Source organism: Nipponia nippon, unplaced genomic scaffold (genome assembly GCF_047370975.1).
Source record: "Nipponia nippon isolate SJK-2023a ecotype South Korea unplaced genomic scaffold, ASM4737097v1 scaffold_1, whole genome shotgun sequence".
Taxonomy (NCBI): Eukaryota; Metazoa; Chordata; class Aves; order Pelecaniformes; family Threskiornithidae; genus Nipponia; species Nipponia nippon.
In genome coordinates, this window is record NW_028262290.1 from 151394010 (window position 1) to 151411677 (window position 17668).

The window sequence follows — 17668 nt, forward strand, 5'->3', positions numbered from 1 at the left end:
ACAGCAATTTGTCAAGAAGAAGAATGGTAATGATTGGAAATGACCTTAAAATTAGCTGGGATTTCCTTAATCTACGCATTTAAGTTTAACACAAATTTCCAAATGAGTTTACCTGAAACTATGATCTCTCTTCCTGTATAATATATAGGATATATACATACATTTGAATACATGTACACATGTAATAAAACAATGTAGATTAGCGTGACAGGTCACTTTTCCATAATAAGCAACTTAAAACGTTTTATTTTTTTCTCCATAGCCATATATGAAAATATGCTATCCTGTATATGTGAAAGAGTCTAATCTAAATACTTACTTTAAAAATCTCTCACTGTTTTAAGTATTTGTGGGAATCAGAAATCAAAGTACTTTCCAAAGCTTTCTGCAGCAAATTTTCAATAAACATTACCTCTTTTCCATAATTTCCAGTGTTAAATGCAGCAACTCTCTCTTGCTTTTTTCCCTCCTCTTTATCATCTCCAGGATGGTTACTGCACGACTGAGATCTCGACGCAGCTTAAGCATCTTCTCATAAGATGCTTCATCATTTTTTCGATTCTGTAGATACACAGTGTATATGTTTCCCCACATCATTTACTTTAATTCAATTATTTAAGTTCTAAATATTTATGTATATTAAAAAACCCAAGCACGTGCTAAACCAAAGAGAAGCATGTGCATGTTATCAATGAGCTACAGCTTACCAACACTGTAAGCAGGTTTAGCAGTACCTTTAGTGAAAAAATAATAAATAGAAACTTTCACTCAATAGGTGTCCTAAAGTAGTTTCTTTTATGTTTTTACCCTTGCAAATTAAAACAAAAGAACACCTCAGATTTTGTTGTTTTATACTACACAGCAGAACTGTTTCTTTATATAAGGTACTTAGTACTTGGGCGGGGGGGAGACAAAGAAAGCAGAGGGAGGTATCGATCTACTTACTTTTCGTGTCTGCATCTTTTCTGTTCGTCTTCTAAAAGCAACATAAGGATCATTTGTGCTGGAACCATCTCGCTTCTCCTGTTTCACTGCTGGGATAAGAGAGGGACCTCGACAGTTTTTCCTCTTTTTAATCCAGTACTCATACACTTCTCTGATCAATTCATCATCTTCCTTCAGCAACAGCTTGGCCTCTTGCAGGCTGACTGGCTAAATGTAAAACCCAGCATGTCACTTTCATATAGCAATACATAGGGTGCGTATTTCAATTCTTTATTCAAAGTACCGTTGTACCTGCTGACCGCTGCCCTTTTCTAGTCTGTCTATCATCTCCTCAAACTGCAAAGGAGAGATGTCCATTCTTTTCTTCAACTTATTCACAAAGATCTCATCTTCTGAATCCAAGTCATAATCCGGCTGCTCAGCATCCAAACTAAAAGCTAAATGATACAGTGGAAGTTAAAGTTAGTTTTACTACAGAAATGTTTTGTTCTCTTAACAGTGTCTGGAGTACACACAAGATTCTCCTGAAGACAAAACCAAAATCATTTATTTGAATGTTGTAGTAATGCTACTTTGAAGTTATATCTTAGTTTTTTCTCGAAAAAAATCACACCACTAAAAATCAGGAATTAAAGTTGGTATCTATTGGACTATGCTTTTGTTAACCAATGAAAGCTTACTAGTGGTCATGCTAGCTAGCAGCTTTCTACCTCACTGCTTTCAGGAAGAAATTTTTATATCAGCCAAATGTTTCAATGCGATCTAGTATTAGTTTATACAGTTTTAAGTTAAATTTTTATTATACAGTTTTATGTATTGTATTATCAATGGTTAAGACTTCAGCCCAAACACACTTTAAAGGTACTTCTACAGAAGCATGTGCAGACTCTATTACAGTGACCTCACACATATTCTCATCAATGATTTTTGTGATGTAGATGATTCAGACTGAACTGGCCCAGCATGGTCTATCCTATGTAAGCACAGCATCTCCAAATACAAGTAAATGTTTTGCAGAACCAACAACTGTTCTGTTTTCCATTATATCCTATGAATATGCAGCATTCTGCATTCAAAACAAGATCTCCCTGGTTTTCATGCGTCATTCAAGTTGGTTTAGTTTGTAAGAGACAAATTTCTTCCCCAGTGCACACGTGGAAACACACTGTGAAAAGCATCACTTTTAATAAATAAATAGGTAGAATACAATGCAGCTGAAAAATCACCATTTCAGCTGTTAGACCACTAGATAAGGAAAAGAAGAATGAAAAAGTGTAACCTTAGTATCAGCATGGAAGACTTCCAGTATTAGTCTCTCCATTGGCCTAGGAGCAGAGCACCACGCTCTAATACTTTAGGCCACCACTGAAGGCCGGACCGATATAGAAGTCTAACATTTAACCAAAGTTAATTCGGCATGAGATCTGTTTATGTAGCACAGATACTGCTTTTAAAATTCTACTTAATTGCACCACACAACAGAATTCTGCAACAGCTGATATTTTTACAATGTTTTCAGAAGTTATCTGAAGTAACAAGGTGCTCACATCTAGGGCCACATCCAAACAGAACAGCTGCTGTCTTCCAGCAAAAACAAAATCCCAACACATTTGCAACTCGTCAGTGATATCAAAAAACACCCACTTTTAGAGGTAGAATACTTCCATCCAGGCACAGGCAAATACTACTACTACTACTACTGCCATTTCTGCCTGGCTTCCCAATCCACTCTACTGTCATTTTATCCTGGTTAAGCTTCAGGGAACAGGTACTCTGTTTCTTAACTATGTATTATATATTCTCCTCTTCAAGTAGATTTGTGTCTGTCATTGCTAACATACCTAAACTTCCCTGCAAGCTGTAACTACTGACTGTTATAGAGAGCAGAAACACGCCTTTGAGATTGCTAAATTTAAAATATTAACATACAGACATAGACTCAAGAAGGACACGTATCTCCTTGATCAAGAACTAAATATACCTTTTCAGTAAGAAGTAGGTATTCCTTCACATGTTGGAAAAAATTAATTCTCAAAAGTCAGTCTTGATGCAAGCTCAATAGACATTTAAGAATAATCTCTTGAACTACTGGCAAAATAAAGTTCTTGGCGTAGACTTCAATGAATGAATTACTTTACTTACGCTGTATGTGAATCAGCTGCTTTGGCATTTTAAATTCTCCAGGATATATAGATTCATAGTATGCAATATTACTTTCTGCTTCCGGAACCGGTATAACCATGTTATCCCTCTTCTCTCCATATACTTGTTGTGCTGAGATAGCCCGTTGGAGATGATGTTCCTAAAAGCAGAACAAGTCAAGGTGAAAATCTGAGAAAATATTTTCAGAGCCCAGACTTTTTAAAGTTGAAGGAAGTCTATTTCTTTGCAAATGCTCTCATTCCAAATCCCTGAGACCAGACATAAAAAAAATGATATCGCACACTTGACTCAAAATTCACTCCATAACCGGAAGGTTTTTCCAGTAGGTGGAGCTCTCCCTCTTACACAAACACACGCAACACTTCAGTTACTAAACTTAGTAAGTCAAGTTGCATGTTCTTGGCTCACCAAGCTACATAAATCCATCTTTACATATTTCTGGAGAGACACTGAAGATTGATTACACATACAGATTAAAACAAGTAGCTGCAGACAGATATTTACTCTGGTATTATTCTGTATTTGTTATGGCCATTTATTGCCAGTGATACCAGAAAACCAGAAAGGAGACTTGCCATCATCTCCTGTTAAGAAGACAAGCAACTGTTTTTACCCAGACCGAGAAATGACTCCTAAAGACATTCTCGTTTATTGCAATGTTTTCCATTATCCTCCTTTTTCCCCTCCTAATCCACCAAATAAAGTTTAATGATAAACTAGAAACCATAACTTGGAGAAATCTGCAACTGTTTTTCAAGCTTAAATTACATTTATTTCTGTTACTACAACCCAAGTAACAAATTAGTAACATTACAAATTCTAGTAATTTTCTAATGCTACTATTCAAACACATTCCATTCTTCCTGTGGTGCTGCCAAGACAGTAAGTAGTATCAGCAGAGTTCATACAGAGCTACCAACAAAAACCTACACAGCAAGATGTGTCCATCTATAGATACGGTTTACTGAAAATGTAACACAGTATTTTTTCCCTAGTACCAAAGCTGGTTTCTTAAGTTTCTATACTCAGATGTTCCTTCCTAGGTGCTCGGTAAACCAGTGCTCCATCAGTTGTGCCAATACAGCTACCAGTGAGGCAGCTATAAACCAGATTACTGAAATACTCGAAACAAGAACTGCAGTGAAAGGGTGGCAGGGGTAATTGGTTTTAATATAGAAGTAAAAATATATCAGTGTTCATTCGTATGATCTTGTTACACCTTTGTCTGTGTGACTTTAATTTACCTCCTCTTCAGTACAATAAAGGCAATTAACATCTTCTGCCTAAACTGAAAAAAAAAAAACAAAACAAAACAAACAAACACCTGAGAGAATTATAAAATAGGCTTTATTGTAAACTGCAGAGTTAGTGCAGCCTCAAACTAAAACCTGCTTCAACGTATAATTCTGCTGCAAGGATTCACAGGATTTTAGCCTATCTTTACCTTCAAGCAAGCTGCAGAGATTTTTTCACATCTGTCCCGTTAAAAAGTTTCTTCACAAAAGAGACTAATCATGAGAATAAGAGAGATCACACAGCTGCAAGTAAAACTCACTGGACTGATTTTGATCCTCTAGCATTTGTTAAGCATAGACACACGTCACCTAGGAGATGCAGCAGCTAAAATTCTTTCTTGGGTATGGTACAAAACCATTTCTTTTCTACCTTTCAGTGAAGCACCGCTGCCGGACACCTCAAATTTGTGTAAACAGTAATAATTCTTCAGGATTTTGTCCCAAGAGCTGCAACTGTTGCAGAACAGGGAATTACGCTTTATTTCCACATAGTACAGCACGATTCTATGTCAAGTACACAGTAATAACCAATGGTTTTTGAATAACAGCAAAGGCTGACTTTTTTAATAATCATAAGAAGGATTCCTGGTGCATTTTTCCCAACTCGTGTTTTTAAACACAAAAAAATGTTTTGTTTCAGGGAAGAAAAGGGGGTTAAGACACTAAATTAAGATTTCAATTTCTCTGATCCATCTCTGATATGGAAATGGGCACTGCTAGTTAGTATCAGCCGTCTATACTAATTTCCTAACAGTTTTCAGTAACAAGTATTTAAAGAAATCTTAACAATATTCTTGAACCAGAAGCACAAATCATAGGTTTGCCCAACTTTCATCCCAATTACAAAAATACTCAGTACTTGAGCAGAGTGTTAGCAGACCTACAAATTATGAAAGCAACCAGATAACTGAAACAGGTAAACTCATCTGCTGTTCATATTTGTTCCAATTCATCACAAGAGACACTCTACTAAAAAGAAAATAAGCAGACATGGCAACCTCCCCTTTACGCCCCCATGCACCAAGTTCTCACTTATATGGGCAGACATCACCAACAGCGAGTTTGCCCCCAACTTCAACATCTCAGCTGGTGCCTCGGCACAGCTCTCTCTCCTATATATACACATAAACAGGCGCGACTGGTAACTGTGGAAGCACTCATTTTTAACATGAAAGCACACTAAATATCTACTGTTAACTAACCTACTACAGCTTACAGTTTCTATTCTGCAGCCATTCCCCACTGGGATTGCACAGCTGATTATACGCCCACCCAAATGCAACACCTCATTCATCTGAAACCGCAGCCTTCCATTTAAAAATGCAGTGGTTTCCTCTGTTTGCCAGAATGATTTTGAATTCCAAATCCTAATCAAGCATGCTGGCTGCCCACCGTGTTATCTTGATTTAATATGTAGATGCTGTAGTCCAAGTCACTTCTAGAAATATCTACAGGCATTTAAAGACAGACCTCTTCAGAAATTTACCAAATCTTTTCACTTTGACTGTTCATCCATTTCCAGATATAGTTTTCCAATCAGATATATTTCCACTATACAAGTTTCTATAATACTGTTTCTGTTCATTGCATAACAGAGCAGTATCAAAAAGCCTTTTTTAAAAGTCAAGATGCAACTATCCACTAGGTCCCTAGCCCTGCCACAGAAAGAAGTTAGACTGGATTAACTGGGGTTTGTTCTTGAAAAACTCCTATTAGTTGTTTACAAAGAGATTAGTATCTTCCAGGTGATCACTGGGGCCAAATAATTTACATTATCCACATTCCTCCAAGAACTGCTGTTAAGGTAGCTTGTTTATAAGCCTCTAGCTCCCACCTTTTCAACAGGCTGTTATGGGGTTTTGGTTTGGGTTTTATGTTCTTTTTGTTAAGAAGCACCGCTGCAGTGCCTTTTCCCTTCTCCTCTGGAACATCATCTGTCCCTCAGAATTTCACAGCTATTTGAGAACTTATTTCAGACTTTCTTTAAATTCCTAGCATGAATTTTAGGTGGGTTAGTCAAGCTCAAAGGCTGCAATTTGTCACATTAGAAGGAAACTCATCTAATAGTTAGCCGCCACCACAAGGTGCAGTCTTGTGCCCCTTGCTGTCATTCTCCATATTACCACTGCCTTATGCCAGACTGAACCTATGATGACAGCTTAGGGAACCAAATCCACAGAAAGCCATCTCTCTCCTGTTATTTCCCCTGAAAACAATTAGAAACAATTAGGCTTCTGACAAATTAGCTCCCTGAACTGCCAGGGGGCAAGGGAGGCAGTGGGGAAAGGGAGGGAGAGAGAAAGATGATCCCCTTTGGTAGCAGCTAACCATTAAACTGGCTTAGCTGCATCACTGAATTAAAAAATGTCTTTTTAAAATGAATACCAAGGGAAAAAAAAATATTAAGACTCATGAAAAGCTATGGTAGATAAACATTTCTACCATCTCAGTATCAAATACAATCAAGAAGGTTTCCTCTTACTACAAATATTTACAGAATATTCTCTTCTTATTCTGCATATTCTTTGCTAGATAGATCTCACCTTGTTCCTCCTTTTGAGCTAAATATTTTATGTAAATATTAATTGTTGGCATATTATTTGTTCCCATTCATCTATTTCCACTTTCAGTGCATCCAGATTTCTGTGTTAAGGTATCCTTTTTATTGAAACTACACTGGAATAGCTGCAATTGTCTTAGAAAAACTCAGTCCGAACTACTAAAGAACACAGGAGACGTAGCAGTTTCTTCCCTCTCTCTCTTAACTTGCTTCTCTTGGATCTTTCATACAGACCCTGTTTCACAACACGTACTTATTGAAGGTAGTTTATTCTCACTGAAACTGCCTTCCGCTTTTACATTTAATTATTTTCAACCTATTAGTTAGGCTCATATCCAGAAAAGCTCTCCTCTTCAGTTGCTTTCTCTGGCTGACATAAAAAGCTATGAGAAATACAACTTTGGGAGTTGGTTGTGCTGTCATGCTAATTTGACCCAGTACTTTCAGAATGATGGTACTGTTTCTCAAACTTAATTCCCTCTACCTTGTACTAATGCTCACACAAATTTGTGTCTAAAGCTATTCAGGGAGTTCATCCAAAACCTGAAAATCTGCTTGCTCTCCCCCCCCAAGTTAATTTTGCATCAGGTTAGCTTCCTGCACTGGCTCACTGCATGGTCAGACAATCCCAGAGTCAAAGGGATGCAGCAGGAGCACTCAGCCCAGAGACAGCGGGTGTCTGAGGAGAAGAGCAGCTTCATCACTTTTTGCAACACCCACCCAGTATCATGAAACTGCACCTTATTCATCCCACTATATTCCTGTCCAGAAAAGTACTTGGACAGTTAAAATTCCAATAGTTATCAGATTATCCTGCCAGTTGTTCAAACAAACAGAAGCTTGACAACTACTTTCCCCCTTTAGAAATTTTCCTCTAATTAGGCAGTCTACAGGAAAAGCCCACCAGAATAGCAGCCCTTCTTCCGACTACCCAGAATGTAGCAAGGCATGATGTAGTTAAGAAATTTCCTAAGCAAAATTGTATCTCGACATCATTCTTTATTCTGTAGTCGTCTTTTCCATTAATTTGAACACGCCAAGTTTGTCCCTTGTATTGTATCAGTATTAGCATGCATGTTCCAAAACACCAAAGAGTGAAACAATAATCTAAAGCAAGCTGGCAACAGCAAAGGCACGGGGGAAGGCAGGAACACAGCAGAGCAGCTCTCACTGCAGCCTGAAGGAGCCGGAACTTTTGTTCAGTTCTGCTTTGGGGGGCAACAGGACCTCTCTCAAATAATAATGCAAGGACATGGGTGTAATTCTTCAAAATAAGTTTAGTACTTGCATACTTGTTGCAGTTCTAGCACACTACATTAAAAAAGCTGAATTACAATAATTAGAACACAAAAGAAAGGATACTATAATTGCGGTTCAACCTGACTACAAGTAGGCACTCTTGCCTGCAAGCAGAAACAAGCAGAAGCATAGCAACTGAAAGCAAGCAGTATTTGCCTTCTTTCACATTTTGGTAATGCTTGGTAAGTTTTTGGCAACATGACTGTTAGATTCCAAGTTAGTTACAGTTTCTCAAAAAAAACTGGCACTGACAGAGCACAAAGACATCTGATGAAATATTTACTCCGCAGCACACCTTGGAGACTATATTTAAAGTAAGATAACCAAAACACAAGGCATTAGAAGACTAAGTGACATAACCCCGTCATTAACAGTTGAACAAACCAGAGGGACAGAATGCGCATTATCATTTTAGAAAGTCAATCGAAAAAAATGTTACTGCAGTAGCAATGAGTGCATCTTCTTAAGAATGAAAGAAACAATCCACTGTTTTGTAACTTCACTGCATGTTTCTTCAAATAATTTCTCCAAATTATTCCAGAGCTCTTAAAAGAAATAATCATTTGAGGCACATTTGCTTATGGCAATGACCAAAACAGCCAACTCTGAAGTCCGGTGCATAGAGCAGAGCAGAGAAGTCTCCAAATTCTCAAAACCTACCCTAAGGAAGGGAGTACTCTCTTCGCTGGGGGAAGCAAAAGATGGGGTGGTGGAAGAAGCCAAACACAGCCAAGTGGAAAGTTCTTAAAAATACTGGTACTTATAAAAAGGACTGAGTTCAAGTCTGCGCACATCATAATCACATCTTCGCCTCTGAAATACAAACACTATAGAAAAGGACACCACAACTGATTTTGTCATTACTGGGAACCATGTCAAACCACTGCCCATCTACTGGTCTGATTTACATCAGTATGACTGGGGAGAACCCTCTCACATCCATCCCTCACCTGACAGAAGCGCTTTCCAAAGGTACCATTTCACAGCTCACACTGTGTGACGTTTAGGGTACAAGAACTAAAAAGGATACCAGTTTCAACAGGAAGTTGTCAAGTAGTATTAGGTTCACAACAGTTACACTAAAACAGACCACAGTTGAGGCAGAATCAAGGATGTACAAAGATACAAACTCACAGACCCGTCTTTTTTATACACATTTTACCTTCTAGCAACTCATGATCCAAAACTCTTTTAGAAAAAACCTGAACACACAAGAAGAATTCAACAAAATTGCAGCTCATCTTAAATACACACACATTACTCTAGAATTAAGATGAAATAAGAAAACGTTAGGAACTGGAAAAAATCAGAAGTTGTTAACTATGTCATCCAGAGGTGATGAACCTGATTCCAGCCTATAAGGTAAAGATTTTCGGCTGCTAAATTCACAGGGACAATATTGTTCCTACACCTAGGTTATCTCACATCAGCAACATTTACTGGCAGAAGGATAGTGGAGGACAACGCGGCAAAGTTGCTAGGAGACTTAGCTGCACACCAAGACCATTCAGACTAACTCACCCCATAACATATGGTAGGGACTACTGAAGCACTTCTACAACCTCCTGCATGCCGATCACTCCCCAGCACTCCCCCTTTCCTTGGCTCAGTGAGCTATGGGATACGTATCTTGTCTCTCAGTTAGATGAGAATCTCAGTAACCTATGTGATCAGGGAAGGTGGCCTCTTTTGGAAGAGTGATGGTCCATCTTCTCTAAGGGGAATTTGTCCATAGATTCAATCCAATAAATCTGTGCACAACGGAGACGGAAAGGAATAAAACAACCAAACTGGATCATGCTCTTCACCTTCTCCTCCTGTTACCAGATCTTAGCTGTCCTGCAACTTACTACTCAGAAACAACTTATATCCAAGGAGGATCATGGAGAGTGATCTCGGAGAATTATGTGAAAAAAACTAAGATGTTGGGTTGTTTTATGCCACCCCTCACTCACATTATTCCTTCCCCCTCCCTAGAGCCAGTTGAGGCATCAGAAATATGTTTCTGTGGGACTCTCTCTAGGAGGGTAGTTATCTGCCACTGCAATACAAAGGGCTCACCCAGGGACAGGCAAGCACCAGCAAGGCTGCAAGCAAAGGTACAGAACGCACAACCACAACATAGCAGCCATCTTGGATCAATGTAAACTGTTCAGAGATACTCCAGATTTCCTTTGCATTTTTCTTGTCTTTGGGGCAACAAGTGGCTCTAGTGGCTTCTAGGACGACTGAAACCAAAAATACTCAGTTCTTCCTGAACAACAGACTTCACAGCTTATTACAGGACCTGGACAGGCTGGATCGATGGGCCGGGGCCAACTGTATGAGGTTCAACAAGGCTAAGTGCCAGGTCCTGCACTTGGGTCACAACAACCCCATGCAATTCTACAGGCTGGGGGAGGAGTGGCTGGAGAGCTGTCTGGTGGAAAAGGACCTGGGGTGTTGGTCGACAGACGCCTGAACGTGAGCCAGCAGTGTGCTCAGGTGGCCAAGAAGGCCAGTAGCATCCTGGCTTGTATCAGGAATAGTGTGGCCAGCAGGACTAGACAAGTGATCATTCCCCCCATACTCGGCACTGGTGAGGCTGCACCTTGAGTACTGTGTTCAGTTTTGGGCCCCTCACTACAAGAAGGACATCGAGGTGCTGGAGCGTGTCCAGAGGAGGGAAACGAAGCTGGTGAAGGGAGCACAAGTCTTATGAGGAGCAGCTGAGGGAACTGGGGTTGTTTAGTCTGGAGAAGAGGAGGCTGAGGGGAGACCTTATTGCTCTCTACAACTACCTGAAAGGAGGTTGTAGCGAGGTGGGGGTCAATCTCTGCTCCCAAGTAACAAGTAACACAATGAGAGGAAATGGCCTCAAGTTGTGCCAGGGGAGATTTAGATTGGATATTAGGAAAAATTTCTTCATCAAAAGGGCAGTCAGGCACTGGAACAGGCTGCCCAGGGAACTGGTTGGGTCTCCATCCCTGGAGGTATTTAAAAGATGGGTAGACGTGGTGCTTAGGGACATGGTTTAGTGGTGGACTCGGCAGTGATAGGTTAATGGTTGGACTCGATGGTCTTAAGGGTCTTTTCCAACCTTAACGATTCTATACAGAAGCACTTATTACATAAACATACCACACACTTTTCCTTTTACTACCTCACATGCACATCCAGTCACAGATAACTACATGCAAAAACAGCAAAGACATTCTGACAAGTTTGTTACAGCATCTATTTCCAAACAGCTGCTGGTGAAGAGCTCCAAACCTGACTGCAGTGGTACTGACGAGGGCAATCTGATCCTGCCTTGAAGAGCACAGAAGTCTTCAACAGGTATTCTGGCACAAGATCAGTCCCTGAGTTACACTGATCCTTGACTCTTGAGACAGCAAAGCCCAACTCCTGAATATCAGCTTATTGATCTGACCTTTGATAATGGCAAGGCAACAGTTACATGGCTAAGCATGAATGCAGCTTCTGCCCTCTTGACCTCAAGTACATGAATATCATATAACGTGTCAGCAATAGTTTAAATTTGGTCACAACAGGTACACGTGATCAAAACAGGACAGAAGTGGTGGGTCAACAAAGCAGCGTTACGTCATTCCTTGCTCTCCCCCTGTGATGGGTCCTGAGGAAGACAGTAGATCACTACCCCCCACTCCCCTGTCTGGCCCTGTCTTGGGTCTGGCTGAGATGGAGTTCATTTTCCCCATAGCACCCCTCGTAGTGCTGTGTACTGGTAGCTAGAAAGGTGTTGATAACACCAGTGTTTCGGCTACTGTTAAGCAGTACTTGTACAGCATCAAGGCTGTCTCTCCAACACTCCCCCCCACCCTCCCCAGTAGGCCAGGGGTGCGTAAGATCTTGGGAGGGGACATAGCCAGGACAGCTGACCCAAACTGACCAAAGGGATTTTCCATACCATATGACATCTGCTCATCAGTAAAAGCTAAGAGAAAGGAGAAGGAAGTGGGGGCATTAATTATTCACAACGTTTGTCTTCCAGAGCAACCACTACACCTACTGAAGCCCTGCTCCCTGGAAGTGGCTGGACAGTGCTTGCTGATGGAAAGTAGAGAATAAAAATCTTTGTTTTCCACACATGGCCCTTGCTTCTGCTTTTATTAAACTCTGTTTATCTTGACCCACAAGTTTTTTTCCATCTCATTTTCTCCCCTGGCTGTCCTGCTGAGGAGGGGAGTGATAGAGTGGCTTGATGGCACCTGGCATCCAGCCAAGGTGAACGCACCGCCGGCCCCCAAGCAATTGTAAGCCATCTTTCTATTATGACTACTAGTATATATGGACACAGGGTAAACGCCTTCTCGCATCAATTTAAGCCGCCTGGAGATTCACCCAAACCACATGGCTGTAGACTTCCCTTCTGAAGCTGCCAAGACCTCTCAATGCCCTGAATCACTCTATGCAGTAGAGAAAATTGTTTTGTTGTTATTATAGCAGAGCCTAAAACTGTCCCTTCATATTCCAAACATAGAGGAAAAACTATGGCGATCACTTCTGTTAATCAACTGATGTCAGTCTCATGAGTAGTCAATTAAGAAAGATTCCAGTGTAATTACTACAATAATTAGATCTCTGGTACCTTAAAATCTGCCAACTTAAAATAGCTGCATAGGATTAAATAGGAATTGCTCAGTGAAAATGTGATCCAATTTACTTTTAAAAATACATGGTTTTGTAATTAACAGACTATCAAGAAACCTTGCTAATTACTAGTCTTTTTATCTGGAACACTGGTTAGAAATTAGGTCAGCCACACCGTCTTGAGCATTGTAATCGACTGCTTTCCCCACGTTTAAATCAGACACTTCTAAGAGTATGCAAGGAGTCTGCCCTTGTCTTGGAAAAATCTTGCTTCCGTATTCGTGGACTTCCAGCAGCAAATTGCTTACAACTTCTGGGTAATTTTCACCCGCTATGCTTGTTCAGTGAATGGTGGTAGGGAGGTGGAGGACACACAGAGCATTTGACCCAAAAGCCTAGCAACATTAGTACTAGAGATCACAACAATGCTAGAAGAAACAGAGGCTAATTTGCTCTTCTGTTACCAGAAGACTGAAAAGAAATTAGTTTCATAGTTTAAATTACTGTGGAAAACAGACAGGCAGAGAAGAAGAAATGAATGAGATTGGCTCAAGACACACTAGAGGAAAACGTACACAACCTAGGAACCCTGGGAATCAGAAAAAGTCTAGTATTTAACACATACGTTAATTATGCAGTATAGTTCACAAATGGAATTTAACACCTCAGTCTTCCCAGGCAGAGATCCCATTCAGACTACCTAAAAAGACTGAAGTGACTTGGCTGCGTGCCAAATTGCCACCGCACTACATGCATTCAAAACCACAGGACTCGGCATCAGTTTGAAATATTTTGTTCAGGAATTGCTAACAGCTCAATACTAGCAGAAGGAGCTATCCCATCTCCTCAGTGTTGGTAACAGCCATAAAAATTCCCCATCTTTTCCTCTGTCATCACTTTGGCTCTCATAGAGCTCCTCAGCCTATGCAGCCCTGTAACCCATGGAGGGGAGGGGAGTTATTCTTTGGTGAGTCTTCTGCTGTGAGCTAAATCAGTTCACAGACAGGTAAAGACCATGGCAAGCTCTAGGACAACAGTAGCATCGCCTCTTTTCAACATCAGCACAGTTAAACCAGCTCAGCCCATCTCACATGACTTTGCCGCACAGCCACATTTCACGATTCCAGCCCTAACTGCAAACCTGTTAAAGACCCCCTTCTTTACCACAGGCCACTGCATCTTTGTAATTTCTGAGACTGCAATGCATCAAAACTATTTCAGTGATCTATATTAAACAGAATGTAGTTTAATAACTAAATAAATTCCCCCTAAATAAAGGATTCTACAGAACACATTAAGATGCTTTTAACATATTGCTTCAGTAGTCTAGGGCATGACCTCCACGATGAAATCAGACTGTAACACAAAATAAACTAAGATTTCATACAGTTTACAAGAATACAGCTTTCAGGATACACTCTACAACAGAATGAGAACAGCCCTTAGAATTTAGCCTTTCCTTATCAGAGGTTTCAGCTATAAAGCCATTTAGGAGAGCCTGAATAAATCTTTATAGCAAAATTATTTCCCCCTTGTATGGAGAAAGTGGAAGTGGAACTTCAAGATCGTTTCATCAGTTGACTCGCAATAAAATTGTATCAAGTTCCCAAGTTAAAAGATAGACGCAGCAGTATCTTGCTGCTTGCTTAAACATTACTGTGTGTCAGCAATACTGCACAACAACTCAATTATGGATGGCGAAAGCTGTACACTTGGATTCCAGCATTTTTATTAGTTACAGGGACTTGATATTACCGTTAACGGTACCGAGCACTGATAAAAAAAAAGCAGTGTCATTTGAATAACGAGTAACATGGTAGCCCAACTTTGCAGCAAACAAGTTTCTATTCCGTTTCGCTGCTCTTCTGAACAATACTAATACGCAGATGCACACAGGGTTGCATGTTTCAACGTAGACAGGGTGCCTCAACTATTCCAGTTACATATCGTAGTAGAATACCATACACAGCACTGGATGAAGTTAAAGGTAAGTTACAAATCTACACTTAGATAGATAACAGGACTTAAAAAGCAGTCAACTGAGCTGCGTGAAATTTTATACATTTGTCTCAAAGTTTTGTGTTAACTACAGAAAAAAATAAATCTACCACTCCTTCCATAGGAGCTGTTCCTCAGACCAAGTTTTCAAGTGATCCTCATTAAACCAGCCATTTTCCTTTGCAGTTAAGGCATATCTCAATCTGGATCCATTAATCAACTCAGCAGCAGTACAGAATCAAGACAGGTAAGGCAGAGAAAAACACCAGGCAAGGGAATAAAGCCGCAACATACAGTCCGAAGAGCGTCTCTCTCTCCCCAGTATTAAGTCTACTGAAGGCTTAAAAACATTCCCTTCCACAGGCCAGACTGCACAAACTGCGGAGATCAACAGCTTCCCAGATCTACACATGCTCAAAGGTTCTGAAGAAAAAACAAGCTTAATTAAGAACAGGATTTGGTTTCTTTTTGTTAAAAAGCATTATACTGTTTTCGAGATCTGTTTTTACAGAGCTACTATTTTTCCCCTCAGAATTTGCAGTAAGACTCTAAAACTTAACACTACTTGGAGCTTGAAGGTCAGATCTCTAAACACCAAAGTGGGCAACTACCCAAGGACTTTCAATAAACCAACAACCAAACTGGTTGACCGGGCTAACCTAAATGCTAGGCATTACTAGTAACCAAACTCTTCAAAGAATGCAGAAACATTTTTTGAAACTAACTGCAAGACAAGTGTGCATTTTATCCGAGTGCCACTTTGCCTAAACCATCTCAAAAAGGAGCCCATGGGCATCCCTACCAAGGACAGTAAGAACAGCACAAAAACCACAGCCACACTTCCACAGCTGTTCTCTCCCTGAGCCACAAGGTATCAAGAGCTAGGAGTCCAAGCCACACTTATTTTAGTCTTTGTGTTTAGCAGTCTGGTCATTTTTTTTTTCCTTCTATGAACTTTTCAGTCCAGTGTACACTATGCAACTCTAATGTTAATAAAGAGGCTTGAGAGAGAACCAACACATAATGCAACTTTATTTTTGGTTGAGGAAAAAGGCAAATGAACAAAAAACAATAATAAAGGTAAATCAGTGAGGGAGTCATGGGGTTTACATGGGGTCTATAACACACAAAACTACAACAGCTGTACCTTCCCCTAAGATTGCTTCGCTTACAACATTCTTGTCAGGTTCAACTACCTCTTCTGTAAAGTACAGTTTCATTACCTCAAGCAGCCATTCACATTTAAGTAGTAACAGAACTTGATTGATATTTATACTGAACATTATACAGTATTCAAGTTATGTGGGGACAGCAAAACATCAAAACCATCCTTGAGAAAACCAAGTTTCAACAGTTGTGTGAATTTGTTCCTTCACAAGATAAGGCTCCGCATCCCATGTCAGACAACCAAGAAGAAGTTTGCCATAACAACCTGAACAATATAAGCACCTTTGAAGAAGTCACATATGCATTACATATAAAAAGCTCACATAAAACAGTTCAGTTAAAAAATTCAAACTAAAGAAGCTTCCAGAGCATCACCTTAAACTATCAAGCTTATTTCTGATTTCAAAAATAAACAAACAAAAAAACCCCTTTAAGCATTATCCACTTCAGTGCTATGGGGAAGAAATAAAGGCTGTAGAAAAAGCACGTGGTAAGTCATAGTAATGACTAAAAGCTAGTCTGTTAAACAAGCACACTTTTGTAGACTCCACAATATCTGCATTTTAAGTACTTTATTCCTCTGCATAACACACAATGGAAATAAACTGTCATATAGTGATGAACAGAAACGAGAGCTGCACAAATATGCACAGGCTGGAAAAGAGTATACCTAACCTTGCCCTTGAAGTGTCAACGGTATCAAAGCTCCCATCTCATATTTCTCCAAATTACAACTTTTGTTGTAAGAAAAAAAAAAATGCATTGCAGTTTGTTAACTCTTAGTAAGAGAAGAAGCTTTTTCATGCACCAAGACAGCAAGGTATCAAGAGAGCTGCTAAGATATTTGAGAACACTAAAGTAACCTCCCCCCAAAGTACAAACACTAGAAGAGACATACTCAAGAGTTATACTGCACAAAGCATCTAGTAAAGAAGACACCTACTTAGCAGTATAAAATTGCTCTAGTCAACTGAATTTTGTCAAAATGCGTTCATGAAAATGCGAGTAAAACCTATCCATCTTTTCCAACTAAACTGTCTTAGCTTCTGTACACAACAGATCAGAATTTCAGGTCTGATGCCACAAAGGTGGAAAAGTGCTTCTTCAACAGTGACAGTGACAGGTGCAATACTGAGTAACTTAAAATAGATTTTCCAAAGATTACACCACTGTGATGAGCTTATCTATGTACTTCCTGCTGCAGATGTCAGTCTTCAGTTTGTAAATCTACATGTTTAGACATTTTTCTTGGCTTAGAATGAACACTGCTACATTAGAATGCACGAAGATGCTACCTAGAGCAGAGGCCTGTAATTAGGCTGAAAGGCTTAGACAAAATACCAACTTAGAAGTTTCCTGATCAGTAAAAGTATGTTTTGAATGACAAAGGGCTACATGCACTATGAGTCAGGTGCCAAATCATTATTCTTTATAGGTCAGCTATTCTTGGTGTCTCGTAATCTCCAAGTTTATTTAGATTGCCTTTAAAAACACAATACAAACCAGCATTTCGAATTCATGACCTTTTATGTGCAATTATGATCAAACTTGTTTTTAAGGCTGGTATAAACACTGAACAACTAAGGTGAAAGACAGTAAAGTCATATGGAGGAGGGGAGGAAAGAAGGGAGCAGAGAAGCGAATGGGA

General features: G+C 39.8%; 1 protein-coding gene across 8 annotated transcripts in view; it reads right to left on the reverse strand.

The window, feature by feature from the left end:
- The window catches only part of EPC1 (enhancer of polycomb 1), a 73754-nt gene that overhangs the window by 20437 nt on the left and 35649 nt on the right, over positions 1-17668 (reverse strand). For all 8 annotated transcript variants that reach the window (XM_087778250.1, XM_087778255.1, XM_087778207.1 and 5 more), the window contains 4 exons: positions 3088-3247; positions 1237-1382; positions 946-1152; positions 413-561 (listed from right to left, as the gene is read on the reverse strand). In XM_087778250.1, coding sequence (XP_087634376.1) covers positions 413-561; positions 946-1152; positions 1237-1382; positions 3088-3187 — 602 coding nt within the window. In that variant the 5' untranslated portion in view covers positions 3188-3247. The remainder of the gene's footprint in view (positions 1-412; positions 562-945; positions 1153-1236; positions 1383-3087; positions 3248-17668) is intronic.